Raw genomic sequence first — 22,266 nt, 5'->3', positions numbered from 1 at the left:
TCCAGGGTTCGTTTTGCCACTTTGGGCCTGTTTAGAAGTTGTTTAAGGGCCCCTTTAGGGTGGTCCAGGGTTCGTTTTGCCCCTTTGAGCTTGTTTAGAAGTTGTTTGGGGTCCCTTTAGGGTGGTCCAGGGTTCGTTTTGCCCCTTTGAGCCTGTTTAAAAGTTGTTTAAGGCCCCATGAGGGTGGTCCAGGGTTTGTTTTGCCCCTTTGAGCCTGTTTAGAAGTTGTTTAAGGCCCCTTTAGGGTAGTCCAGGGTTCGTTTTGCCCCTTTGGGCCTGTTTAGAAGTTGTTTAAGGACCCTTTAGGGTGGTCCAGGGTTCGTTTTTCCCCTTTGGGCCTGTTTAGAAGTTGTTTAAGGCCCCTTTAGGGTGCTCCAGGGTTCGTTTTGCCCCTTTGAGCCTGTTTAGAAGTTGTTTAAGGCCCCATTAGGGTGGTCCAGGGTTCGTTTTGCCCCTTTGGGCCTGTTTAGAAGTTGTTTAAGGCCCCATTAGGGTGGTCCAGGGTTCATTTTGCCCCTTTGGGCCTGTTTAGAAGTTGTTTAAGGCCCCATTAGGGTGGTCCAGGGTTCGTTTTGCCCCTTTGAGCCTGTTTAGTTGTTGTTTAAGGCCCCTTTAGGGTGGTCCAGGGTTCGTTTTGCCCCTTTGGGCCTGTTTAGAGTTGTTTAAGGCCCCATTAGGGGTGATCCAGGGTTCGTTTTGCCCCTTTGGGCCTGTTTAGAAGTTGTTTAAGGCCCCATTAGGGTGGTCCAGGGTTCGTTTTGCCCCTTTGAGCCTGTTTAGAAGTTGTTTAAGGCCCCTTTAGGGTGGTCCAGGGTTCGTTTTGCCCCTTTGGGCCTGTTTAGAAGTTGTTTAAGGCCCCTTTAGGGTGGTCCAGGGTTCGTTTTGCCCCTTTGAGCCTGTTTAGAAGTGGTTTAAGGCCCCATGAGGGTGGTCCAGGGTTCGTTTTGCCCCTTTGAGCCTGTTTAGAAGTTGTTTAAGGCCCCTTTAGGGTGGTCCAGGGTTCGTTTTGCCCCTTTGAGCCTGTTTAGAAGTTGTTTAAGGCCCCTTTAGGGTGGTCCAGGGTTCATTTTCCCCTTTGAGCCTGTTTAGAAGTTGTTTAAGGACCCATTAGGGTGGTCCAGGGTTCGTTTTGCCCCTTTGAGCCTGTTTAGAAGTTGTTTAAGGCCCCTTTAGGGTGGTCCAGGGTTCGTTTTGCCCCTTTGAGCCTGTTTAGAAGTTGTTTGGGGCCCCATTAGGGTGGTCCAGGGTTCGTTTTGCCCCTTTGAGCCTGTTTAGAAGTTGTTTAAGGCCCCTTTAGGGTGGTCCAGGGTTCGTTTTGCCCCTTTGAGCCTGTTTAGAAGTTGTTTGGGGCCCCATTAGGGTGGTCCAGGGTTCGTTTTGCCCCTTTGAGCCTGTTTAGAAGTTGTTTAAGACCCCTTTAGGGTGGTCCAGGGTTCGTTTTGCCCCTTTGAGCCTGTTTAGAAGTTGTTTAAGGCCCCTTTAGGGTGGTCCAGGGTTCATTTTCCCCTTTGAGCCTGTTTAGAAGTTGTTTAAGGACCCATTAGGGTGGTCCAGGGTTCGTTTTGCCCCTTTGGGCCTGTTTAGAAGTTGTTTAAGGCCCCTTTAGGGTGGTCCAGGGTTCGTTTTGCCCCTTTGAGCCTGTTTAGAAGTTGTTTAAGGCCCCATGAGGGTGGTCCAGGGTTCGTTTTGCCCCTTTGAGCCTGTTTAGAAGTTGTTTAAGGCCCCTTTAGGGTGGTCCAGGGTTCGTTTTGCCCCTTTGAGCCTGTTTAGAAGTTGTTTAAGGCCCGTTTAGGGTGGTCCAGGGTTCGTTTTGCCCCTTTGAGCCTGTTTAGAAGTTGTTTAAGGACCCTTTAGGGTGCTCCAGGGTCCGTTTTGCCCCTTTGGGCCTGTTTAGAAGTTGTTTAAGGACCCTTTAGGGTGGTCCAGGGTCCGTTTTGCCCCTTTGAGCCTGTTTAGAAGTTGTTTAAGGACCCTTTAGGGTGGTCCAGGGTTCGTTTTTCCCCTTTGAGCCTGTTTAGAAGTTGTTTAAGGCCCCTTTAGGGTGGTCCAGGGTTCGTTTTGCCCCTTTGAGCCTGTTTAGAAGTTGTTTAAGGCCCCTTTAGGGTGGTCCAGGGTTCGTTTTGCCCCTTTGGGCCTGTTTAGAAGTTGTTTAAGGCCCCTTTAGGGTGGTCCAGGGTTCGTTTTGCCCCTTTGAGCCTGTTTAGAAGTTGTTTAAGGCCCCTTTAGGGTGGTCCAGGGTCCGTTTTGCCCCTTTGAGCCTGTTTAGAAGTTGTTTAAGGCCCCTTTAGGGTGGTCCAGGGTTCGTTTTGCCCCTTTGAGCCTGTTTAGAAGTTGTTTAAGACCCCTTTAGGGTGGTCCAGGGTCCGTTTTGCCCCTTTGGGCCTGTTTAGAAGTTGTTTGGGGCCCCTTTAGGGTGGTCCAGGGTTCGTTTTGCCCCTTTCGGCCTGTTTAGAAGTTGTTTAAGGCCCCTTTAGTATAGTATAGTATAATACATAGTATAATACATAGTATAATATGATATATTAATATATATCATATTATACTATGTATTATATATAAATATTATATAGTTATTAAATTTATTGTGTATTATATATGTGTGTGTAAATTATGAAGAATCATTCTAACTACTTGTGCAGTAGAGTCTCACTTATCCAACATTCGCTTATCCAATGTCCTGGATTATCCAACGCAGTTTGCCTTCTGCCCGGATCCACAGCTGTTTATGCAGGACAAGGACTGAACTTTTTACAGATTTACCTACGTACCAACAATGTTGTTACTATGAGTTCATTTTATGCAATTCTATCTTTATTTGTTTAGTAGTCAATGTTTTTGTAGTCAGTGTTTCCAATACATTGCAATGTTTTGGTGCTAAATTCGTAAATACAGCAATTGCTACTTAACATTACTGTATATTGAACTGCTTTTTCTGTCGATTTGTCGTAAAACATGATGTTTTGGTGCCAAATTCGTAAATACAGCAATTGCTACTTAACATTACTGTATGTTTAACTGCTTTTTCTGTCGATTTGTCGTAAAACATGATGTTTTGGTGATTTTAATTTGTAAAATCATAACGTAATTTGACGTTTAATAGGCATTTCCTTAATCCCTCCTTATTTTCCAACATTTTCGCTTATCCAATGTTCTGCTAGCCCATTTATGTTGGATAAGTGAGACTCTACTGTACTTCTTTCCCTCCTAAACTTCAGTTGACAATCACCTTGGGCTTTGTGAATCACCATTTGCCTTTCTCAGTATTGCACCATATCCTTTCCTTAAGCTTCCTGATATTAATGCAGGTGAAGGACTTCACCGTTCTAGAGTTAACTGAGCATAAAATCCTTTGATTTGTGAAGATTTTATCAGGAAAACATATGAAGTGGGATCAAGCTACGGAAATATTAACTAGAACAAGAAGTCCCAACACAGGAAGTTGAAATAATCACTCTCGACTTTTGGAAATAGATGTCCATAAGAGATAAACTGGTTTAACAGTCATTCTCTTAAGGGTTTTGAGAATTACAGTCCTCGGGGTTACAATGGGCCCAATGGTCAAACACTACTATTAAATCGTAATTATTTGTTATTATCTATCTATCTCTTCCATCCATTTATCTCTTCTAGTCATATCTATTCTATCCATCCATCTATTCTATTGTAATCCATCCTATCTATTCCATCTTTCCACTTTAACTAGTCTATTACTCAACTTCGCTATTTTTAATTTCGTGTTTTATTACGTGTGTTCTCATTTTCATATATTAATGTTTAAATTTTATAATTGGTGTATGTTTCTGTTTATTGTCAATGTTTTTTTTTAAATATTATCTGTGAGCCGCCCCGAGTCCCCTTCGGGGGAGATGGAGGCGGATATAAATAAATGTATTATTATTATTATCTATCTTATTCTGTGTTATATGGCAGTGTGGAAGGACCCTCGGCCTCAAAGTGTGGTGGAAGCTCCTTCCTTGGAAGTTTTTTAACAGGCTGGATGGCCATCTGTTGGGTGTGCTTTGATTGTGCCTCTCCTGCACGGCAGGGGGTTGGACTAGATGGCCCATGTGGTCTCTTCCAACTCTATTTATTTATTTAATACATTTATATCCCGCCCTTCTCACCCCAAAGGGGACTCAGAGTGGCTTACAAATTAAATTTACATACAATATTATATTATTAGCATTGCACAATACTGGCAATAAATTATCATATTGTACTATATCTACATATTGTAATATTATTAATAACATTGCATGTAATATATAATATATAATTAACTAGCTGTGCCCGGCCACACGTTGCTGTGGCGAAGTCTGGTGGTATGGGAAATAAAGTATTGAGGAATTGGTGGTAGTTAAGGTAAAGGGTAAAGGTTTTCCCCTGACATTAAGTCCATTATAAATGGGTTATATAGCTGTGTGGAAGGGCCTTGAGTCTACACTGCCATATAATCCAGTTCAAATCAGATAATCTGTATTTTATAGGCAGTGTGGAAGAAGCCTAAGTGAGGCCTAACTCTGCCTGTCCCCTGGGCTGAGTGGGTTGCTAGGAGACCAAGTGGGCGGAGCATAGCCTCCTAACTGGCAGCGATTGGATAAAAACAATTATTCCTCTCCCTAGGACTTTATTTTTCTTTTCTTTTTGTTGTATGAACATAGAGGCATGGATGAGGGGTTGTGCTGCCAAGTTCAGTGTTTCTGGGATGTGCAGTTTTGTTGTTTTGTCCTAGGCCGAAATTTCATTACTCTTTTATATATATATATACTAGCTTTGCCCGGCCACGCGTTGCTGTGGCTTATGGGAATCCTTTGTTGGCCAGGTGGAATAGCAGTGACTAGCCTTGCAGTCTCAAAGCCTGGCCGTTTTCTGGAGTAGCTGGAGCTTTTCGTTGTATGAACATAGAGGCATGGATGAGGGGTTGTGCCGCCAAGTTTAGTGTTTCTGGGATGTGTAGTTTTGTTGTTTTGTCCTAGGCCGAAATTTCATTACCCTTTTATATATATAGATATAGATAATTAATATTATATTGTATTAGTATATTGTATTACAAATAGGATTCTATCTTCTATCCATCTAACTACAGTATCTATCTATCTATCTATCTATCTATCTATCTATCTATCTATCTATCTATCTATCTATCTATCCATTTATCTATCAATCTATCTATGAACAACTACCACCTTCTGGAAGGACAAACTTGTCAGAAACGCATTGGTTTGGTTGCAAAGGTCTGCGCATGCGCCTCCCTCCCTACACTCCTTCGAATCAGCCAAGCCGAAGCCCTGCCCTCTTCCCCCTCGGCCGCCGTCCCGACGCATGCGCAGCGGCGCGCGTAAGGGGGCGTGGCCAGGGCAGGGGCGGGGCTCACGGCCCAGAAGAGAAGAAGCGGCGGAAGAGGAGGCCTCGCCTCGCAGGTTGGTCCCTTCAGCCCGGGCCTAGTCCTGAGGCAGCTAGGCCTCGTCCTTGAGTCGGGTTTACCACAGGTCTGGGCCAACTTGGGCCCTCCAGGTGTTTTGGACTACAACTCCCACAATTCCCCACAACCTGTGAGAAATTGTGGGAGTTGTAGTCCAAAACACCTGGAGGGCCTAAGTTGGCCCAGGCCTGGTCTACAAACGAGGGAAGCCTGGGAGTTGTAGTTTGGCCACCTCTTTAAGCGTTCTTGCTTTTGACCCTTTGGCTGGTTCTGGAAGGGCTGGGCCCCTTCCACCCAGATGAATAAAATCCCACATTATCGTTTTTGAACTGGGTTATATGGCAGTGTGGACTCGGGGACCTTCCACAAAGCCATGGAGCCCAAAATCTCAAGGCAGATAATCCACAATATCTGCTTTATCTGAGTCCACACTGTCATATAACCCAGATCAAAGCAGGCCCCTTTCACACAGTTGAATAAAATCCCACATTATCTGATTTCAGATGGGTTATAACCCAGTTCAAAGCAGATATTGTGGGATTTTCTGCCTTGATATTCTGGGTTATATGACTGTGGAAGAGCCCGCAGACATTATTTATTTTTATTTATTTATTATTTATTAGCAACATTTATATCCCGCCCTTCTCACCCTGAAGGGGACTCAGGGCAGCTTACAAGTCATATGTACATACAATATATTATATTATTCGTATAGCACAATATAAGCATTATATATTGCTGTATTGTACTACAGTAGAGTCTCACTTATCCAACATAAATGGGCCGGCAGAAGCTTGGATAAGTGAATATCTTGGATAATAAGGAGGGATTAAGGAAAAGCCTATTAAACATCAAATTAGGTTATGATTTTACAAATTAAGCACCAAAACATCTTGTTATACCACACATTTGACAGAAAAAGTAGTTCAATACGCAGTAATGTTATGTTGTAATTACTGTATTTATGAATTTAGCACCAAAATATCACAATACAGTAGAGTCTCACTTATCCAAGCTAAACGGGCTGGCAGAAGCTTGGATAAGTGAATATCTTGGATAATAAAGAGGGATTAAGGAAAAGCCTATTAAACATCAAATTAGGTTATGATTTTGCAAATTAAGCTCCAAAATATCATGTTATACAACAAATTTGACAGAAAAAGTAGTTCAATACGCAGTAATGTTATGTTGTAATGACTGTATTTACGAATTTAGCACCAAAATATCACGATATATTGAAAACATTGACTACAAAAATGGCTTGGATAATCCAGAGGCTTGGATAAGTGAGACTCTACTGTATATTGAAAACATTGACTACAAAAATGACTCGGATAATCCAGAGGCTTAGATAAGCGAGGCTTGGATAAGTGAGACTCTTACTGTATTTATTTTTATTTATTTATTATTTATTAGCAACATTTATATCCCGCCCTTCTCACCCCGAAGGGGACTCAGGGCAGCTTACAAGTTATATGTACATACAATATATTATATTATTTGCATAACACAATATAAGCATTATATATTGCTGTATTGTACTATAAGACTATATTAATAATAATAAAATAATAAACTTTATTTATACCCCGCCACCATCTCCCCACGGGGACTCGGGGCAGCTTACATGGGGCAGAGGCCCAAACAACATAAGGACAAAATAAAGCAACATAATACAACTCACACTATAAAAAAGATAAAACAGTAATACAATATATCAATTAAAACAACAATACAACGATAAAAAATTGCATTTATAACACATAAATGGTAATATTGTAGTATTATTAGTAATATTACATGTAATATAAATATACGATTATAATAGTGTATTATTATTATATTGTATTATATTATATTATTACACTTGTCTGAAGACTGTTTTTCCAATGTGTATATGATCTGATACACACATATACATTGTGCATTACCTGTCTTGATATTGTGGATTATCTGTCTTGATATTGTGGGTTATATGGCTGTGTGGAAGGGCCCCTGGATGTTCAGGTTTGAGGTCTTTGCCTGGCGGACACGCCTTGTGTTTCTTTGATGTTGATGTTGAAGTTCTTTATTTGTGGTATGTTTTCATATATATATATATATATATATATATATATATATATATATGTATAGACAGATATAGATATAGGGTGGATTAGAATCATAGAATGATAGTTGGAAGAGACCACATAGGTCATGTAGTCCAATCTCCTGCCATGCAGGAAAAGCACAATCAAATCAGCCCTGACAGTTGTCCATCCAGCCATAACAATAATTATAATCATCAACATCATCATGATAATAGACTTGGAAGAGACCACTTGTCTGAAGACTGTTTTTCAATGTGTATAAAATCTGGCACACACATATATGTATGAGACTGGAGTTACACATCAAAATGTGCATGTTCCAACTTAAATGCAAATTCAACTGTAGGACAAACCTACAGAACCGATCTTGTCTGCAATTTGGGTATTGTCTGTATTGTATTTCTTCAATTCCCCCATATATAAACATCTCTTAAAACTGTGTACATCACAGAATTGTGTGCGAACACACACACACACACACACAAACACACACATATATATCTCTGTTTTCTGTTATTGGTACTGAAATGAATGTGTGTCTTGCAATCAAGGATGTCTTAGAATTGAAGAAGTACAATAGTGATTGGCCTGGTTTCAGTTTGTGTCTATGGGATGCGGGGATGTTGGTATTCATAATTATTTCATGCAGTTACAGGGTTTAGATACAGAGATCTAAGACCAAAATCCCCTGGAAGAGGATGTAAAACCAGAATGTTTTTCCTCCTATATCTGACAAAAGAAGAAAGTAATCAGGAAAGGAATGCTTTTGTCATTTAAGAAGAATTTTTCCCATCACTGTCACCGATTGTTATGAAAGTTGGGAATCTGAGTGTTGGGAATCTAGTTATACCACATATGCCTCCACATTTGCTGAGTTTCAGGCCACAAGATCCCCATAAAAGTGGAAAATTATGAATGAAGAAATTGCTATTTTTTACCTGATTAAATTTGTAAAAGTCAAAACCAGAAATGTAGAGGGACGATTATAGTGGTTTCCTGCTGTTGCTCTTTGAAAATGAAGTTGGCATATTCCTGAAAGGCAAGAGGGGAGGATTTTAGATTTATAAGTAATCCACAATAATAATACTAATACAACTAACAACAACAACAACAATAATGATATCTTAAGAATGTGCCCATGTGAGCATTGTTTGACTGTTGATCTATTATTATTGTGGAATAATAATAAGGGCAAGGTTTCCCCTGACGTTAAGTCCTGTCGTATCTGACTCTGGGGGTTGGTGCTCATCTCCATTTCTAAGACGAAGAGCCGGCATTGTCCACAGACACAGCCAAGGTCATGTGGCCGGCATGACTGCATGGAGCGCCGTTACCTTCCTGCCAGAGCGGTACCTATTGATCTACTCATATTTGCATGTTTTTGAGCTGCTAGGTTGGCAGAAGCTGGGGCTAACAGCGGGCGCTCATTCCGCTCCCCGGATTCGAACCTGCAACCTTTCAGTCTGCAAGTTCAGCAGCTCAGTGCTTTAATACGCTGTGCCATTGGGGGCCCCACAAGGAATAATAATAATATAATATAATAATAATAACTTTTATTTGTACCCCACTTCATCTCCCTAAGGGGACTTTGAGCAACTTACATCAAGGGTTAAAGAACAATACAAAACATTCAACCACTCAACCAGACAGTAACGTAAGCTATCACCATTATAAAATTAAATACACAGTAGGCAGTTCAAATACAACAAGAATTAGTACTTTTATTTATTGTTTATTTATTTACCATATTTATACCCTATTTTTCTCAACCCCAGAGGGGACTCAAGGCGACCTTACAACAGGTAGCAATTTGAAGCCCGACACACATATATCAAATAAAGAATTACAATTAAAACCAATAATTAAAACATGAATTCTTTAAAAACATCAATTAAAATCACGCCATCCTAAACATAATCCAGGGCTGTTTCATTTGCCAATCACATTGTTTCATGGTTACATACTGCAATGTTCCAATTACTTGTCAAACGCTTGGTCCCAAAGCCATGTCCTGCGTTTTTTCCTGGAGGTCAGGAGAGAGGAGGCAGATCTGATCTTGCTGGGGAGGGAGTTCCATAGTTGAGGGGCCATCACTGAGAAGACCCTGTCTCTCATCCCCACGAATCGTGCCCGCAAAGGAGGTCAGGACCAAGAACAGGGCCTTCCCAGACAGTCTTAATCTCTGAGGTGGTTCATAGAGAGAGATATGTTCAGACAGGTAAGGCTTTATAGGCTAAAGTTAGTACTTTGAATTGAGCCCGGTAGCAGACAGGCAGCCAATGAAGCTGGTGTGATAGGGGGTGGGTGCACCTACTCTAGGTAGGTGTTAGTTGGCCCTGATTGTTTCCTGTCTTCCCCTATCTTCTGAGTGGTGATCTTTGTTTACTGTCCTGATTTGTTTATGCTGTTTGGGCTGAATGGAATTCTAGTCCTGCAACATGTGGAGGCCACAATTGCCCACTTTGGTTTTGCAGTCTGAAGAAAAGATAGACAATCTGGACCTGAAAACATAGTTATTGCTCAACTTAAAAGGCTATGGTTTAGACGTGGAACCCTTTGCTCACTCTGTTGTTTAATATATTAGGACAGCGCCGATTTAACAGAATTATAAATGAGCTTGGTTTTCTGTTTACAAAAGTTGGCACACACCACATGCATTTTATATTTTATGTCGAGTGCTGCTATGTTCTTGGGAGGGTCACATTCATGTCATTGCTATCCACCTGCTCCATCTATTCTAGGGGCAAATTAATCATCACTTCTCTGCTCATATGCTAAATTTGAGCTAGGCTTAATTTACTACTAGTTACACACATCTCACGGCACATATGGTGAGAATGATACTGACTGAGGATTGAGGACGTTACCTTTTTAAAATGGTGTTGCAAATAGCTTTCTTTCTCTCGAGGGATTGCTGTGAACCAAGCCAAAAGAGAGATGACTAGACAGGAGAGATTTGGGAAAAGTAGCTTCTCTGTTATCTACTCACTTCATATAACAGTGGATGCAGGATTCATCTATTAATTTCAAATTGGGTAGTAGTAGACCAATGTAAAATAGCATTGGTCTTGTTCTATCCATGTAAAATATTACAAATTTGAACCTTCCTTCTACTATGCAAATCTTTCCAGGGGAAACAAGTTGTGTGGAAGGCTCTACTTTTAATTGCTCAACAACCACAGCAAATTAAAAACACAGAAACAACTTTTTAAAAGGGTTGCTGTGAGTTTTTAGGGCTGAATGGCCATGTTCCAGAAGCATTCTCTTCTGACGTTTCGCCCACATCTATGGCAGGCATCCTTGGATATTGTGAGTGTAGAAATTCTATAAATTTCTATGTTGGAAACTAGGCAGGTGGGGTTTATATATCTGTGAAATACTCTTGTCTATATAAATCAAGGGATATGAAAGGCACTGCAGACTAATCCAACGACAGATATCAGCCATACCGTGTTTCCCCGAAAATAAGACAGTGTCTTATATTAATTTTTGCTCCCAAAGATGCGCTAGGTCTTACTTTCAGGGAATGTCTTATTTTTCCATGAAGAAGAATTCAGATTTATTGTTGAACAACAAAATGAACATTTATTATATACTGTACAGTAGTTGTCATCACAAACCAGCATGACCAGACTAACTGTGAATCCTATCAATAATTTCTTGTTACTACAGTAGAGTCTCACTAATCCAAGCCTCGCTTATCCAAGCCTCTGGATAATCCAAGCCATTTTTGTAGTCAATGTTTTCAATATATCGAGATATTTTTGTGCTAAATTCGTAAATACAGCAATTACAACATAACATTACTGCATATTGGACTACTTTTTCTGTCAAATTTGTTGTATAACATGAAGTTTTGGTGCTTAATTTGTAAAATCATAACCTAATTTGATGTTTAATAGGCTTTTCCTTAATCCCTCCTTATTATCCAAGATATTCGCTTATCCAAGCTTCTGCCGGCCCGTTTAGCTTGGATAAGTGAGAGTCTACTGTACCATTATTTCCACGTACAACACTCTATGGTACGTACATTTACCGATCTTGCATGCTCTGGTGTTCTGTTTGGCAGGCATGCTTCCAAACAAAAACTTTGCTAGGTGTTACTTTTGGGGGAGGCCTTATATTTAGCAATTAAGCAAAACCTCTACTAGGTCTTATTTTCTGGAGATGTCTTATTTTAGGGGAAATAGGGTAGCAGAGCACCTGATGAACCAACTTGGACATAGCATATTATTTGAGAACACAGAAATGCTGGACCACTCTCACAACCACCATGTCAGACGACACAGAGAAGCCATTGGAATCCACAAACATGCGGACAATTTCAACAGAAAGGAGGAAAGCATGAAAATGAACACAATCTGGCTACCGGTGTTTTAAAAACTCTAAAATCAGGACAGTAAATAAAGAACAACACTGTGAAAATTAGGGCCAGCTAACACCTCCCAACAAAAGATTCCCTCAGGCAGGAAGCAGCCAGGCTTTGAAGCTGCAAAGCCTTTCAATGCTAATCAAGGTGGCCATTTGCAGCATTCAGATTTGCCTCAAGCAGACAAGAGTTCTTTCTCCCACCCTGGACATTCCACGGGTATATAAACCCCACTTGGCCTAGTTTCCAACCTCTGAGTCCCAAAATAAAAGGGGTGTACAAATGATTGTTGTTATTGTGTGTTTTCCGGGTTGTATGGCCATGTTCCAGAAGCATTCTTTCCTGATGTTTCGCCCACATCTATGGCAGGCATCTTCAGAGGTTGTGAGGATGCCTGCCATAGATGTGGGCGAAACATCAGGAGAGAATGCTTCTGGAACATGGCCAGACAGCCTGGAAAACTCACAGCAACCCAGTGATTCCGGCCATGAACCTGTTGAGAACAGAACTTTTTAAATAACTGTGGGCACAAATTTCACAAAGGCAGAAACACCGCTCAAAAACATAACATGCTTAACAAGTAGTCACTTCCTTAAATTGGTCTGTGACAACTTGCCACAAGGAAACCAGTCTGGAGGAGTCGCTTCTTTTCTTGGTTTCATAATCATAAGAATTTTGCCCATAATTCTATATAAACCACCAAACTGCCATCCTCTTCGCCTCCATTGGACTGACAAAGGCAGGGAGCCTGACAAACCAGAGCTGTCCCATTTTACTGCTTTGATTTCTAAATACAGAAATCCCTTTTCGGTCTCTTTTGATGTGTCGCAGCGAAAACATCCTTTTTCATGCAGAGCTGTCAAAAATGAATATATATTAGCTCGACATTTAAGCCAGGAATTGCATGCAGAGAAGTGAGACTGGGAAAATAATTTTTTGTGAAGCCCAGGATGGAAACTAGTTGGGTTACATGAGAAGAAAAGCCACTCTCTCTTAAAAACCAGTGTATGGTCAATAATTTTCCCGGTACAATGGCATCATGTCAATGATGTGTCAGATTTTCTCCAGAAGCCAGATGAAGGAAGGAAGGGGACATGCATTGACTTCCATAGCAGTGATTCATGTTGATATGAGCAGGAAAAGTGTACTTTTCGGTTTCTGCTTAGGCAGTGGTGAAAGTGAGACTGACGCACAGTCATCTCTTGAAAGTACATTTCGCTATAGGCTTCCCGTTTCACTGAATTCAAGTATCGCTTTTATTCACGCAGAAAGTTTTTCCAAGTCTCCATGCATCTGTGTTTAATTTAGCAGCGTTTTTTGTTCAGGATTAGTCTTGCTATTCTGAAGTCGGACATGAAGTCTGCAGGTAAAAAAAGGAGAGAGAAACTCGGGTTAAAATGCAAGGGAAAGGAAAAGGATGTCAGCACTAAGACTAGGACTTTAAAAGGCATTTTGATTCAAGGCAACAAGGACACCTCAACACATTCCAAGTCCTATAAATTGGGTTGGGATCCCTTATCTCTGTGTGTGTTGAACCCACCACTTCCACAATCTCATACCATTGGCTTTGTGGCTCGTATTGCTGGGAGATGAAGACCAAGACATATTGTGGAAGTGGTTGGTCGAACTGAGATAACCTCTACCGATAGAAGATGTTCATGGCTTTGAGTAACGTGACCGTTTCTCCACCCTTCCCCTGATCGCCCCTATTCCATCCACAAACCTTACTCAGAGTTTTGCACTGGTCACCCTCTGTATATGTAGCATTTTATGTCCAGGTTTTAAAGTACCGTATATACTCAAGTATAAACCGAGCCGAATATAGGCCGAGGCACCTAATTTTACCACAAAAAAACTGGGAAAAACTGACTCCAGTATAAGCCGAGGGTGGTAAATTTCAAAAATAAAAATACAGTAGAGTCTCACTTATCCAAGCCTCTGGATAATCCAAGCCATTTTTGTAGTCAATATTTTCAATATATCGTGATATTTTGGTGCTAAAGTCATAAATACAGTAATTACAACATAACATTACTGCGTATTGAACTACTTTTTCTGTCAAATTTGTTGTATAACATGATGTTTTGGTGCTTAATTTGTAAAATCATAACCTAATTTGATGTTTAATAGGCTTTTCCTTAATCTCTCCTTATTATCTAAGATATTCGCTTATCTAAGGTTCTGCCGGCCCGTTTAGCTTGGATAAGTGAGACTCTACTGTACCAATAAAATTACATTAATTTAGGCATCGGTAGGTTAAATGTTGAATATTTACATCAAGCTCAAATTTAAGATAAGACTGTCCAACTCTGATCAAATCATTATTCTCATCTTCTTCAATGTAAATGTGCTTATGTATCCTTTTAATAATAATAGAGTAAAATAATACATGTAATAATAATAATAAATACAGGAAAATAATACAAGTAATAATAAATAGAGTAAAATAATAAATGCAATAATAATAATAATAAGATCAGAGTGAAATAATAAATGTAATAATAATAATAATAATAATAATAATAATAATAATAATAATAATAGAGTGAAATAAATGTAATAGTAGTAACAATAATAAAGAAAAATAATAAATGTAATAGTAGTAACAGTAATAGAGAAAAATAATAAATGTAATAGTAGCGACAATAATGGAGAAAAATAATAAATGTAACCTATATTCTCGAGTATAAGCTGACCCAAATATAAGCCCCCTCACCCGAGTATAAGCGGAGGGGGGCTTTTTCAGTCTTAAAAAAAGGGCTGAAAAACTAGGCTTATAATAATAATAATAATAATAATTTTAAAAAAAACTTTATTTATACCCCGCCACCATCTCCCCAACGGGGACTCGGGGCGGCTTACATGGGGCCATGCCCAAAACAATACAATGTAAACAGCATATAATAGAACAGTATATACAGTAATTGATGTGTTCATGTTGTTTTATATTTATACTAGCAGTGCCCGGCCATGCGTTGCTGTGGCGAAGTCTGGTGGTATGGGAAATAAAGTATTGAGGTATTGGTGGTAGTTAAGATAAAGGGTAAAGGTTTTCCCCTGACAGAGCTTAGCCTTCTAACTGGCAGCAATTGGATAAAAACAATTATTCCTCTCCCTCTAATTAGGACTTTATTTTTCTTTTCATTTTGTTGTATGAACCTAGAGGCATGGATGAGGGGTTGTGCTGCCAAGTTTAGTGTTTCTGGGATGTGTAGTTTTGTTGTTTTGTCCTGGGCCAAAATTTCATTACCCTTTTATATATATAGATTGTTATATTGTTTTAATTCGTGGATTGTATTTTATCCTATGTTGTTGATGGGCTCGCCCCCCTGTGAGCTGCCCCGAGTCCCTTCGGAGAGATGGAGGCAGGGTACAAGAATAAAATTATTTATTTATTATTTATATTATTATAACAGAAATTATAATTACGTTAAAGTGTTTGAGGGATCAGTTGTAGCTCTTGTTACATTCAAGGGAACCCTACATTTAGCCTTCCAACAGACATTATTGGTGGACCTAATAGATTGGTGGAATATGGGACCAGAGTATTTGTTACTGTTTTATGTTTAATGTATTTATAATTTGTTATGTTTATGTTTTGATGTGGCATCAAATTGTGCTACGTTGTAAGCCAATAAGAGGCTGGACAGTGTGGTAAATAAATAAGGAGAGATGCTTGAACACAAATAGGAAATCTGCGATGTGCAAAGTATCTACTATGTAACACTGAGCTGTAGGTGATGTTCTTGCTTCATTTCAATGAGATGTGTTCTGCAATATGTTGTGCCATGTGTTGACTGGAGGAGAGAGAAATCCAGGGAGCAAATTATCTAGAGCTGTGAGTTTTCTAGGCTGTGTGGCCATGTTACAGAAGCATTCTCTCCTGATGTTCCGCCCACATCTATGGCAGGCATCCTCAGAGGTTATGAGGACTGTTGGAAACTAGGCAAGTGGGGTTTATATATCTGTGGAATAATCTCCAGGGTGGGAGAAAGAACTTTTTGTCTCTGGATGTTGCAATTGGCCACCTTGATTAGCATTGAATGGCTTTGTAGCTTCAAAGCCTGGCTGCTCCCTGCCTGGGGGATCCTTTGTTGGGAGGTGTTAGCTGGCCCTGATTTTCTCAGACTCCTGCTTTGGTGAAAGGATCCCTCTTGTCCTTTGCTGAACATAGCATTTGTTGAATTTTCTTTGTGGGCCTGTAGATAGTTTGTAAGTTGTGTTTCTCCATCAGCTTCCCTTTGCTGTCAGTGGTTCTCTTGATGTATGATAAGAACACTTTTCTTTTTTATATACTTTTTATTAAGGTTTATTTTATAATGATAAGAACACTTTTCATCTGGATGGATCTTTGGCTTTACTCTTGTTCTTGTCTTTCAGTTGTTGCAAAGTGCCCAGACACAGGAAAGGCGACATCCAATTTTCGCTAGAACTGAATGATTTCTGTGTGATAAAAAGCTACTCGTTCTTTTCCTTACCCTTGAATGATGTCAGTTGTGTGTATGAGGCAATACTGAAAACAGCCCCTTTCCTTTTTCCGTATTTAAATGAATAAAATCATCCCACACACTGTGTTGTGCAAATGTGTGTGGTGTGAATAGCCATAAAATGCAAATAGTTTTCCTTTTAAAAAAAGCCAAACTAAATTGTTCCTTTGTGAAGCTCCAAACGTGGCGGTGGAGAAATAGACAGTAAGCATTTGCATGCCATTCTCGTTCCAAAACAGGGCCTCTTTGAAAGCATGGGGCAAAGTCTTTGGCCGACTAACCGAAAGATAGCGGTTTTCGCTTTTGAAAGGCTTATTTGTTTTAGGTACTAAAACAGGAAGGAATTCAAAAGGGGGAAATTCATGGGCTAGAAACCTCTGTTCCTTCAGGTTTCCTCATTATTTATTTTCAGTTTAATACCTGAATTCAGCTTTCCTTTCAAAAAAGAAATAAAGTGATTGACGTGTTGTTGAGGCTTTCGTGGCCAGAATGACTGGATTGCTTTGAGTTTTCTGGGCTCTTTGGCAGTGTTCCAGAAGCATTCTTTCCTGACATTTTGCCCACATCTATGGCAGGCATCTTCAGAGGTTGTAAGATGTGTTGGAAACTAAGCAAGTGGGGGGGTGGTGGTGTATGTGTGTCTGTATCTATCTATCGGTGGAATGTCTAAGGTGGGAGAAAGAACTCTTGTCTGTTGGAGACAAGTGTGAATGTTGCAACTGGCCACTTTGATTAGTATTGAATGGCCTTTCAGCTTCAAAGCCTGGCTGCTTCCTGCCCTGCAAAGGGGAATCCTTTGTTGGGCGGTGTTAGCTGTCCCTGATTGTTTCCTGCCTGGAATTCCCGTTTTCAGAATGTTGTTCTTTATTTACTGTCCTGATTTTAGAGTTTTTAATACTGGGAGCCAGATTACTGTATATACTGACTGGAGTATAAGCCTAGTTTTTCAGCCCTTTTTTTAAAGACTGAAAAAGCCATCCTCGGCTTATACTCAGGTGAGGGTCCTGGTTGGCTTATATTTGGGTCAGCTTATACTCGAGAATATATGGTACATTTATTATTTTTCTCTATTATTATTGGTATTATTACATTTATTATTTTACTCGATTATTGTTGCTACCATTACATTTATTTTACTCTATTTTTATTATTAATAATAATACATTTATTATTTCACTCTGATCTTATTATTATTATTATTCCATTTATTATTTTACTCTATTTATTATTACTTGTATTATTTTCCTGTATGTATGTATGTATTATTATTACATGCATTATTTTACTCTATTATTATTAAAAGGTTACATAAGCATATTTACATTGAAGAAGATGAGAATAATGATTTGATCAGAGTTGGACAGTCTTATCTTAAATTTGAGCTTTATGTAAATATTCAAAAACATTTAACCTACTGATGCCTCAATTAATATAATTTTATTGGTATCTATTTTTATTTCTGAAATTTACCACCCTCAGCTTATACTGGATTCAATGATTTCCCAGTTTTTTTTGTGGCAAAATTAGGTGCCTCGGCCTATATTCGGGTCGGCTTATACTCGAGTATATACGGTATGTTCATTTTCATGGTTTCCTCCTTTCTGTTGAGATTATCCAAATGCCTGTAGATTTCCGTGGCTTCTCTGTGTAGCCTGACATTGTGGTTGTGAGAGTGTTCCAGCATTTCTGTGTTCTCCAATAATATGCTATGTCCAGGTTGGTTCATTGAGTGCTCCTCTGTCTGGGGAATTCCAGACACCATAAACAGGGCCAGTGGCATAAATAGTTTTCCATCATCTGTCCAATGCAACAGTAGTGAGGCTGCCTTGTGAATCTTTAGGGCCCCAAACAGAGGTCAATCTCCTTCCCTTTCCTTCCATTTGCAGTGAGTGACCCACTGTCCTGCTGCCCCTCCTCAAAGATGGTCAAGCTGGACATCCACACGTTGGCACATCACCTCAAGCAGGAACGGCTGTATGTGAATTCGGAAAAGCAGCTTATCCAGCGGCTGAATGCGGAAGTGCTGAAGACGGCGGAAAAGCTGTACCGCACGGCATGGATCTCCAAGCAACAGAGAATTAACTTGGACCGACTCATCATAACAAGGTAATAAACGGGGCATTCGAAATGCTTATCCTCCTCTAAAATACATATTGACGCTGTGAATGGATGTTATATCATAATCATACAAGTCATGCAGAACGTTTGACGTGGGATATAGAATGCATAGGATTGAGGTTATACAGAAATGCAGATTACTGTATTATTATTTGAAACACAACAAGATGAGTCCACAGCAGACACTCTGCTGGCTGTTGTATTGGATCACACGTTGGACACTTCCCAAGTTGTTGTTGGGTTGTTGTGTGTTTTCCGGGCTGTCTGGCCATGTTCCAGAAGCATTCACTCCTGACGTTTCGCCCATATCTACGGCAGGCATCCTCAGAGGTTGTGAGGAATATACCTCACAACCTCTGAGGATGCCTGCTGTAGATATGGGCCAAAAGTCAGGAGAGGATGCTTCTGGAACATGGCCATACAGCCTGGAAAACTCCCAGCAACTTAGTAATTCTGTCCATGAAACACATTAAATAAACTATTATTATAAACTAAGATTAACCATATTATTATAATATGGGGAATGGTGGTAGGGGAAGAGAAGGGATCTAGTTAATTGCTGTAATAACATGCTTCATGGATATGTCTATGTTTGGTGTTTTTATAGTTTTAATGGTTTTAATCTATAGTTGTATGTTTTTGATTTAGATATGTGATATATTTTTATATATACAGTAGAGTCTCACTTATCCAACACTCGCTTACCCAACATTCTGGATTATCCAACAAATTTTTGTAGGCAATGTTTTCAATACATCATGATATTTTGGTACTGAATTTGTAAATACAATAATTACTACATAGCATTACCATGAATTGAACTACTTTTTCTGTCAAATGTGTTGTATAACATGATGTTTTGGTGCTTAATTTGTAAAATCATAACCTAATTTGATGTTTAATAAGCTTTTCCTTAATCCCTCCTTATTATCCAACATATTCGCTTAGCCAACATTTTGCTGGCCCATTTATGTTGGATAAGTGAGACTCTACTGTATATGTAAGGCATTGAATCTAGCCATTTATTATATTGTAAACCGCTTTGAGTCCGTCCATCCCCAGGGGTGAGAAAAGCGGTATAGAAATGCAGTTAATAATAATAATAATAATAATAATAATAATAATAATAATAATAATAATAAAAAATTATTATTATTATTATTATTTATGCTGCTTTAAAGGGTCCCAATAATAAAGGGGACTCATAATGGCTTGACATAATATTATGCAAATCTAATGTGTACCTTAATTTTGGGAAGGTAATTAACATGCCTTTCTTTGGGGTTGTCATGTGAACAAACTTTGCGAATGCCACATTTCAGGTGTGATTAAAGGCTCCGTTTATTTTGTTTTCCTTCAGTGCTGAAGCCTCCCCGGCCGAATGTTGCCAGCATGCGAAAGTCTTGGAAGACACGCAGTTTGTGGATGGCTACAAGCAGCTGGGCTTCCAGGAGACAGCCTACGGGGAGTTCCTCAACCGCCTGCGCGAGAACCCGCGCCTCATTGCCTCCTGCCTGGTGGCCGGCGAGAAGCTCAACCAAGAGAACACCCAGAGCGTCATTCATACAGTTTTCACCTCCATCTATGGCAACTGCATCATGCCGGAAGACGAAAGCTACCTCCTCCAGGTCTTGCGCTACTTGATCGAGTTCGAGCTCAAGGAGAGCGACAACCCCCGGCGGCTGCTGCGGAGAGGCACCTGCGCCTTCAGCATCCTCTTCAAGCTCTTCTCGGAAGGGCTCTTCTCCGCCAAGCTCTTCCTCACGGCCACGCTGCACGAGCCCATCATGCAGCTGCTGGTGGAGGACGAAGACCACCTGGAGACCGACCCCCACAAGCTGATCGAGCGCTTCTCCCCGGCCCAGCAGGAGAAGCTCTTTGGGGAGAAGGGCACCGAGCGGTTCCGGCAGAAGGTCCAGGAGATGGTGGAGGCCAACGAGGCCAAGCTGGTGGCCCTGGTCAACAAGTTCATCGGCTACCTCAAGCAGAACACCTACTGCTTCCCCCACAGCCTGCGCTGGATCGTCTCCCAGATGTACAAGACCCTCTCCTGCGTCGACAGGCTGGACGTCGGGGAAGTGAGGGCCATGTGCACGGACCTCCTCCTGGCCTGCTTCATTTGCCCGGCGGTTGTCAATCCCGAGCAGTATGGGATTATTTCGGATGCTCCCATCAATGAAGTGGCACGGTTTAATCTGATGCAGGTGTGATGATCACTTAAAAATATATACCGTATATATATACTTATTTATTTATTTACTACATTTATATGCCGTCCTTCTCACCCTGAAGGGGACTCAGAGCGGCTTACAAATTACATTCACATACAATAATTAAATTATTATAATATACTAGCATTAAATTATTATATTGTACTATACCACTATACTGCAATATTATTAGTAACATTACATTTAATATATAATATATAATTAATATTATTAAATTGTATTATCAGTATATGTATACAGTAGAGTCTCACTTATCCAAGACTCGCTTATCCAACATTCTGGATTATCCAACGCATTTTTGTAGTCAATGTTTTCAATACATCGTGATATTTTGGTGCTAAATTTGTAAATACAGTAATTACAACATAACATTACTGCGTATTGAACTACTTTTTCTGTCAAATTTGTTCTATAACATGTTTTGATGCTTAATTTGTAAAATCATAACCTAATTTGATGTTTAATAGGCTTTTCCTTAATGCCTTCTTATTATCCAACATATTCGCTTATCCAACATTCTGCTGGCCCGTTTATGTTGGATAAGTGAGACTCTACTGTGTGTGTGTGTGTGTGTGTGTGTGTGTGTGTGTGTGTGTATATATATATATATATATATATATATATATATATATCAGTATATACTCGAGTGTAAGCCGACCCGGATATAAGCCGAGGCACCTAATTTTACCACAAGAAAGCTGGGAAAACATTGACTCAAATATAAGCCGAGAGCAGTAAATTTCAGAAATAAAATTAGATATTCTATTAAAAAATAGATATGCTTCAATGTACCGTATATAGTCGAGTATATAATCATTTACTCTGCCCTGAGTCTCCGTAGAAAGTGGAATTGAGACCAGAAGCTGCGCAATGCACTATGCGGAGTGATCCAAGATTAATAATAATATAATATATAATAATAACTTTAATATAATATAATAATAATAACTTTAATCTTATATCCCGACGCCATCTTCCCGAAGCACAATCCATGAATTGAAACAATATGAACAATATCAAAAACCTTTAATATACAGTAGAGTCTCACTTATCCAACACTCGCTTATCCAACGTTCTGAATTATCCAACGCATTTTTGTAGTCAATGTTTTCAATAAATCGTGATATTTTGGTGCTAAATTCGTAAATAAAATAATTACTACATAGCATTATTTCGTATTGAACTACTTTTTCTGTCAAATTTATTGTATAACATGATGTTTTGGTGCTTAATTTGTAGAATCATAACCTAATTTGATGTTTAATAGGCTTTTCCTTAATCCCTCCTTATTATCCAACATATCCGCTTATCCAAAGTTCTGCTGGCCTATTTATGTTGGATAAGTGAGACTCTACTGTAATATATAAAAATAATAACTTTTTTCTTATATCTCATGACCATCTCCCCGAAGGGACTCGGGGCGGCTTACATGAGGCCGAGCCCAACGATAGCATAAGTTAAAACACAATCCATGAATTTAAACAATATAAATATACCATATACACTCAAGTATAAGCCTACCCGAATATAAGCCGAGGCACCTAATTTT

The 22,266-nt window shown here is 39.6% G+C and overlaps 1 protein-coding gene across 10 annotated transcripts in view; it reads left to right on the top strand.

Annotated features, from left to right (window-relative positions):
* The window catches only part of gapvd1 (GTPase activating protein and VPS9 domains 1), a 191,918-nt gene that overhangs the window by 131,798 nt on the left and 37,854 nt on the right, over positions 1 to 22,266 (top strand). For 9 of the 10 annotated variants that reach the window (XM_062959308.1, XM_062959305.1, XM_062959307.1 and 6 more), the window contains exons 1-3: positions 5,296 to 5,420; positions 18,255 to 18,474; positions 19,847 to 20,690. In XM_062959308.1, the coding sequence (XP_062815378.1) occupies positions 18,290 to 18,474; positions 19,847 to 20,690 (1,029 nt within the window). In that variant the 5' untranslated portion in view covers positions 5,296 to 5,420; positions 18,255 to 18,289. Of the gene's footprint in view, positions 1 to 5,295; positions 5,421 to 18,254; positions 18,475 to 19,846; positions 20,691 to 22,266 lie in introns of those variants that run through there. The other variant, XM_062959306.1, reaches the window with a different exon arrangement.

The sequence above is a fragment of the Anolis carolinensis genome, unplaced genomic scaffold (genome assembly GCF_035594765.1).
Source record: "Anolis carolinensis isolate JA03-04 unplaced genomic scaffold, rAnoCar3.1.pri scaffold_7, whole genome shotgun sequence".
NCBI lineage: Eukaryota > Metazoa > Chordata > Lepidosauria > Squamata > Dactyloidae > Anolis > Anolis carolinensis.
Note: the sequence above shows the minus strand (reverse complement) of the source record. Positions and strands in the feature narration are given on the sequence as shown.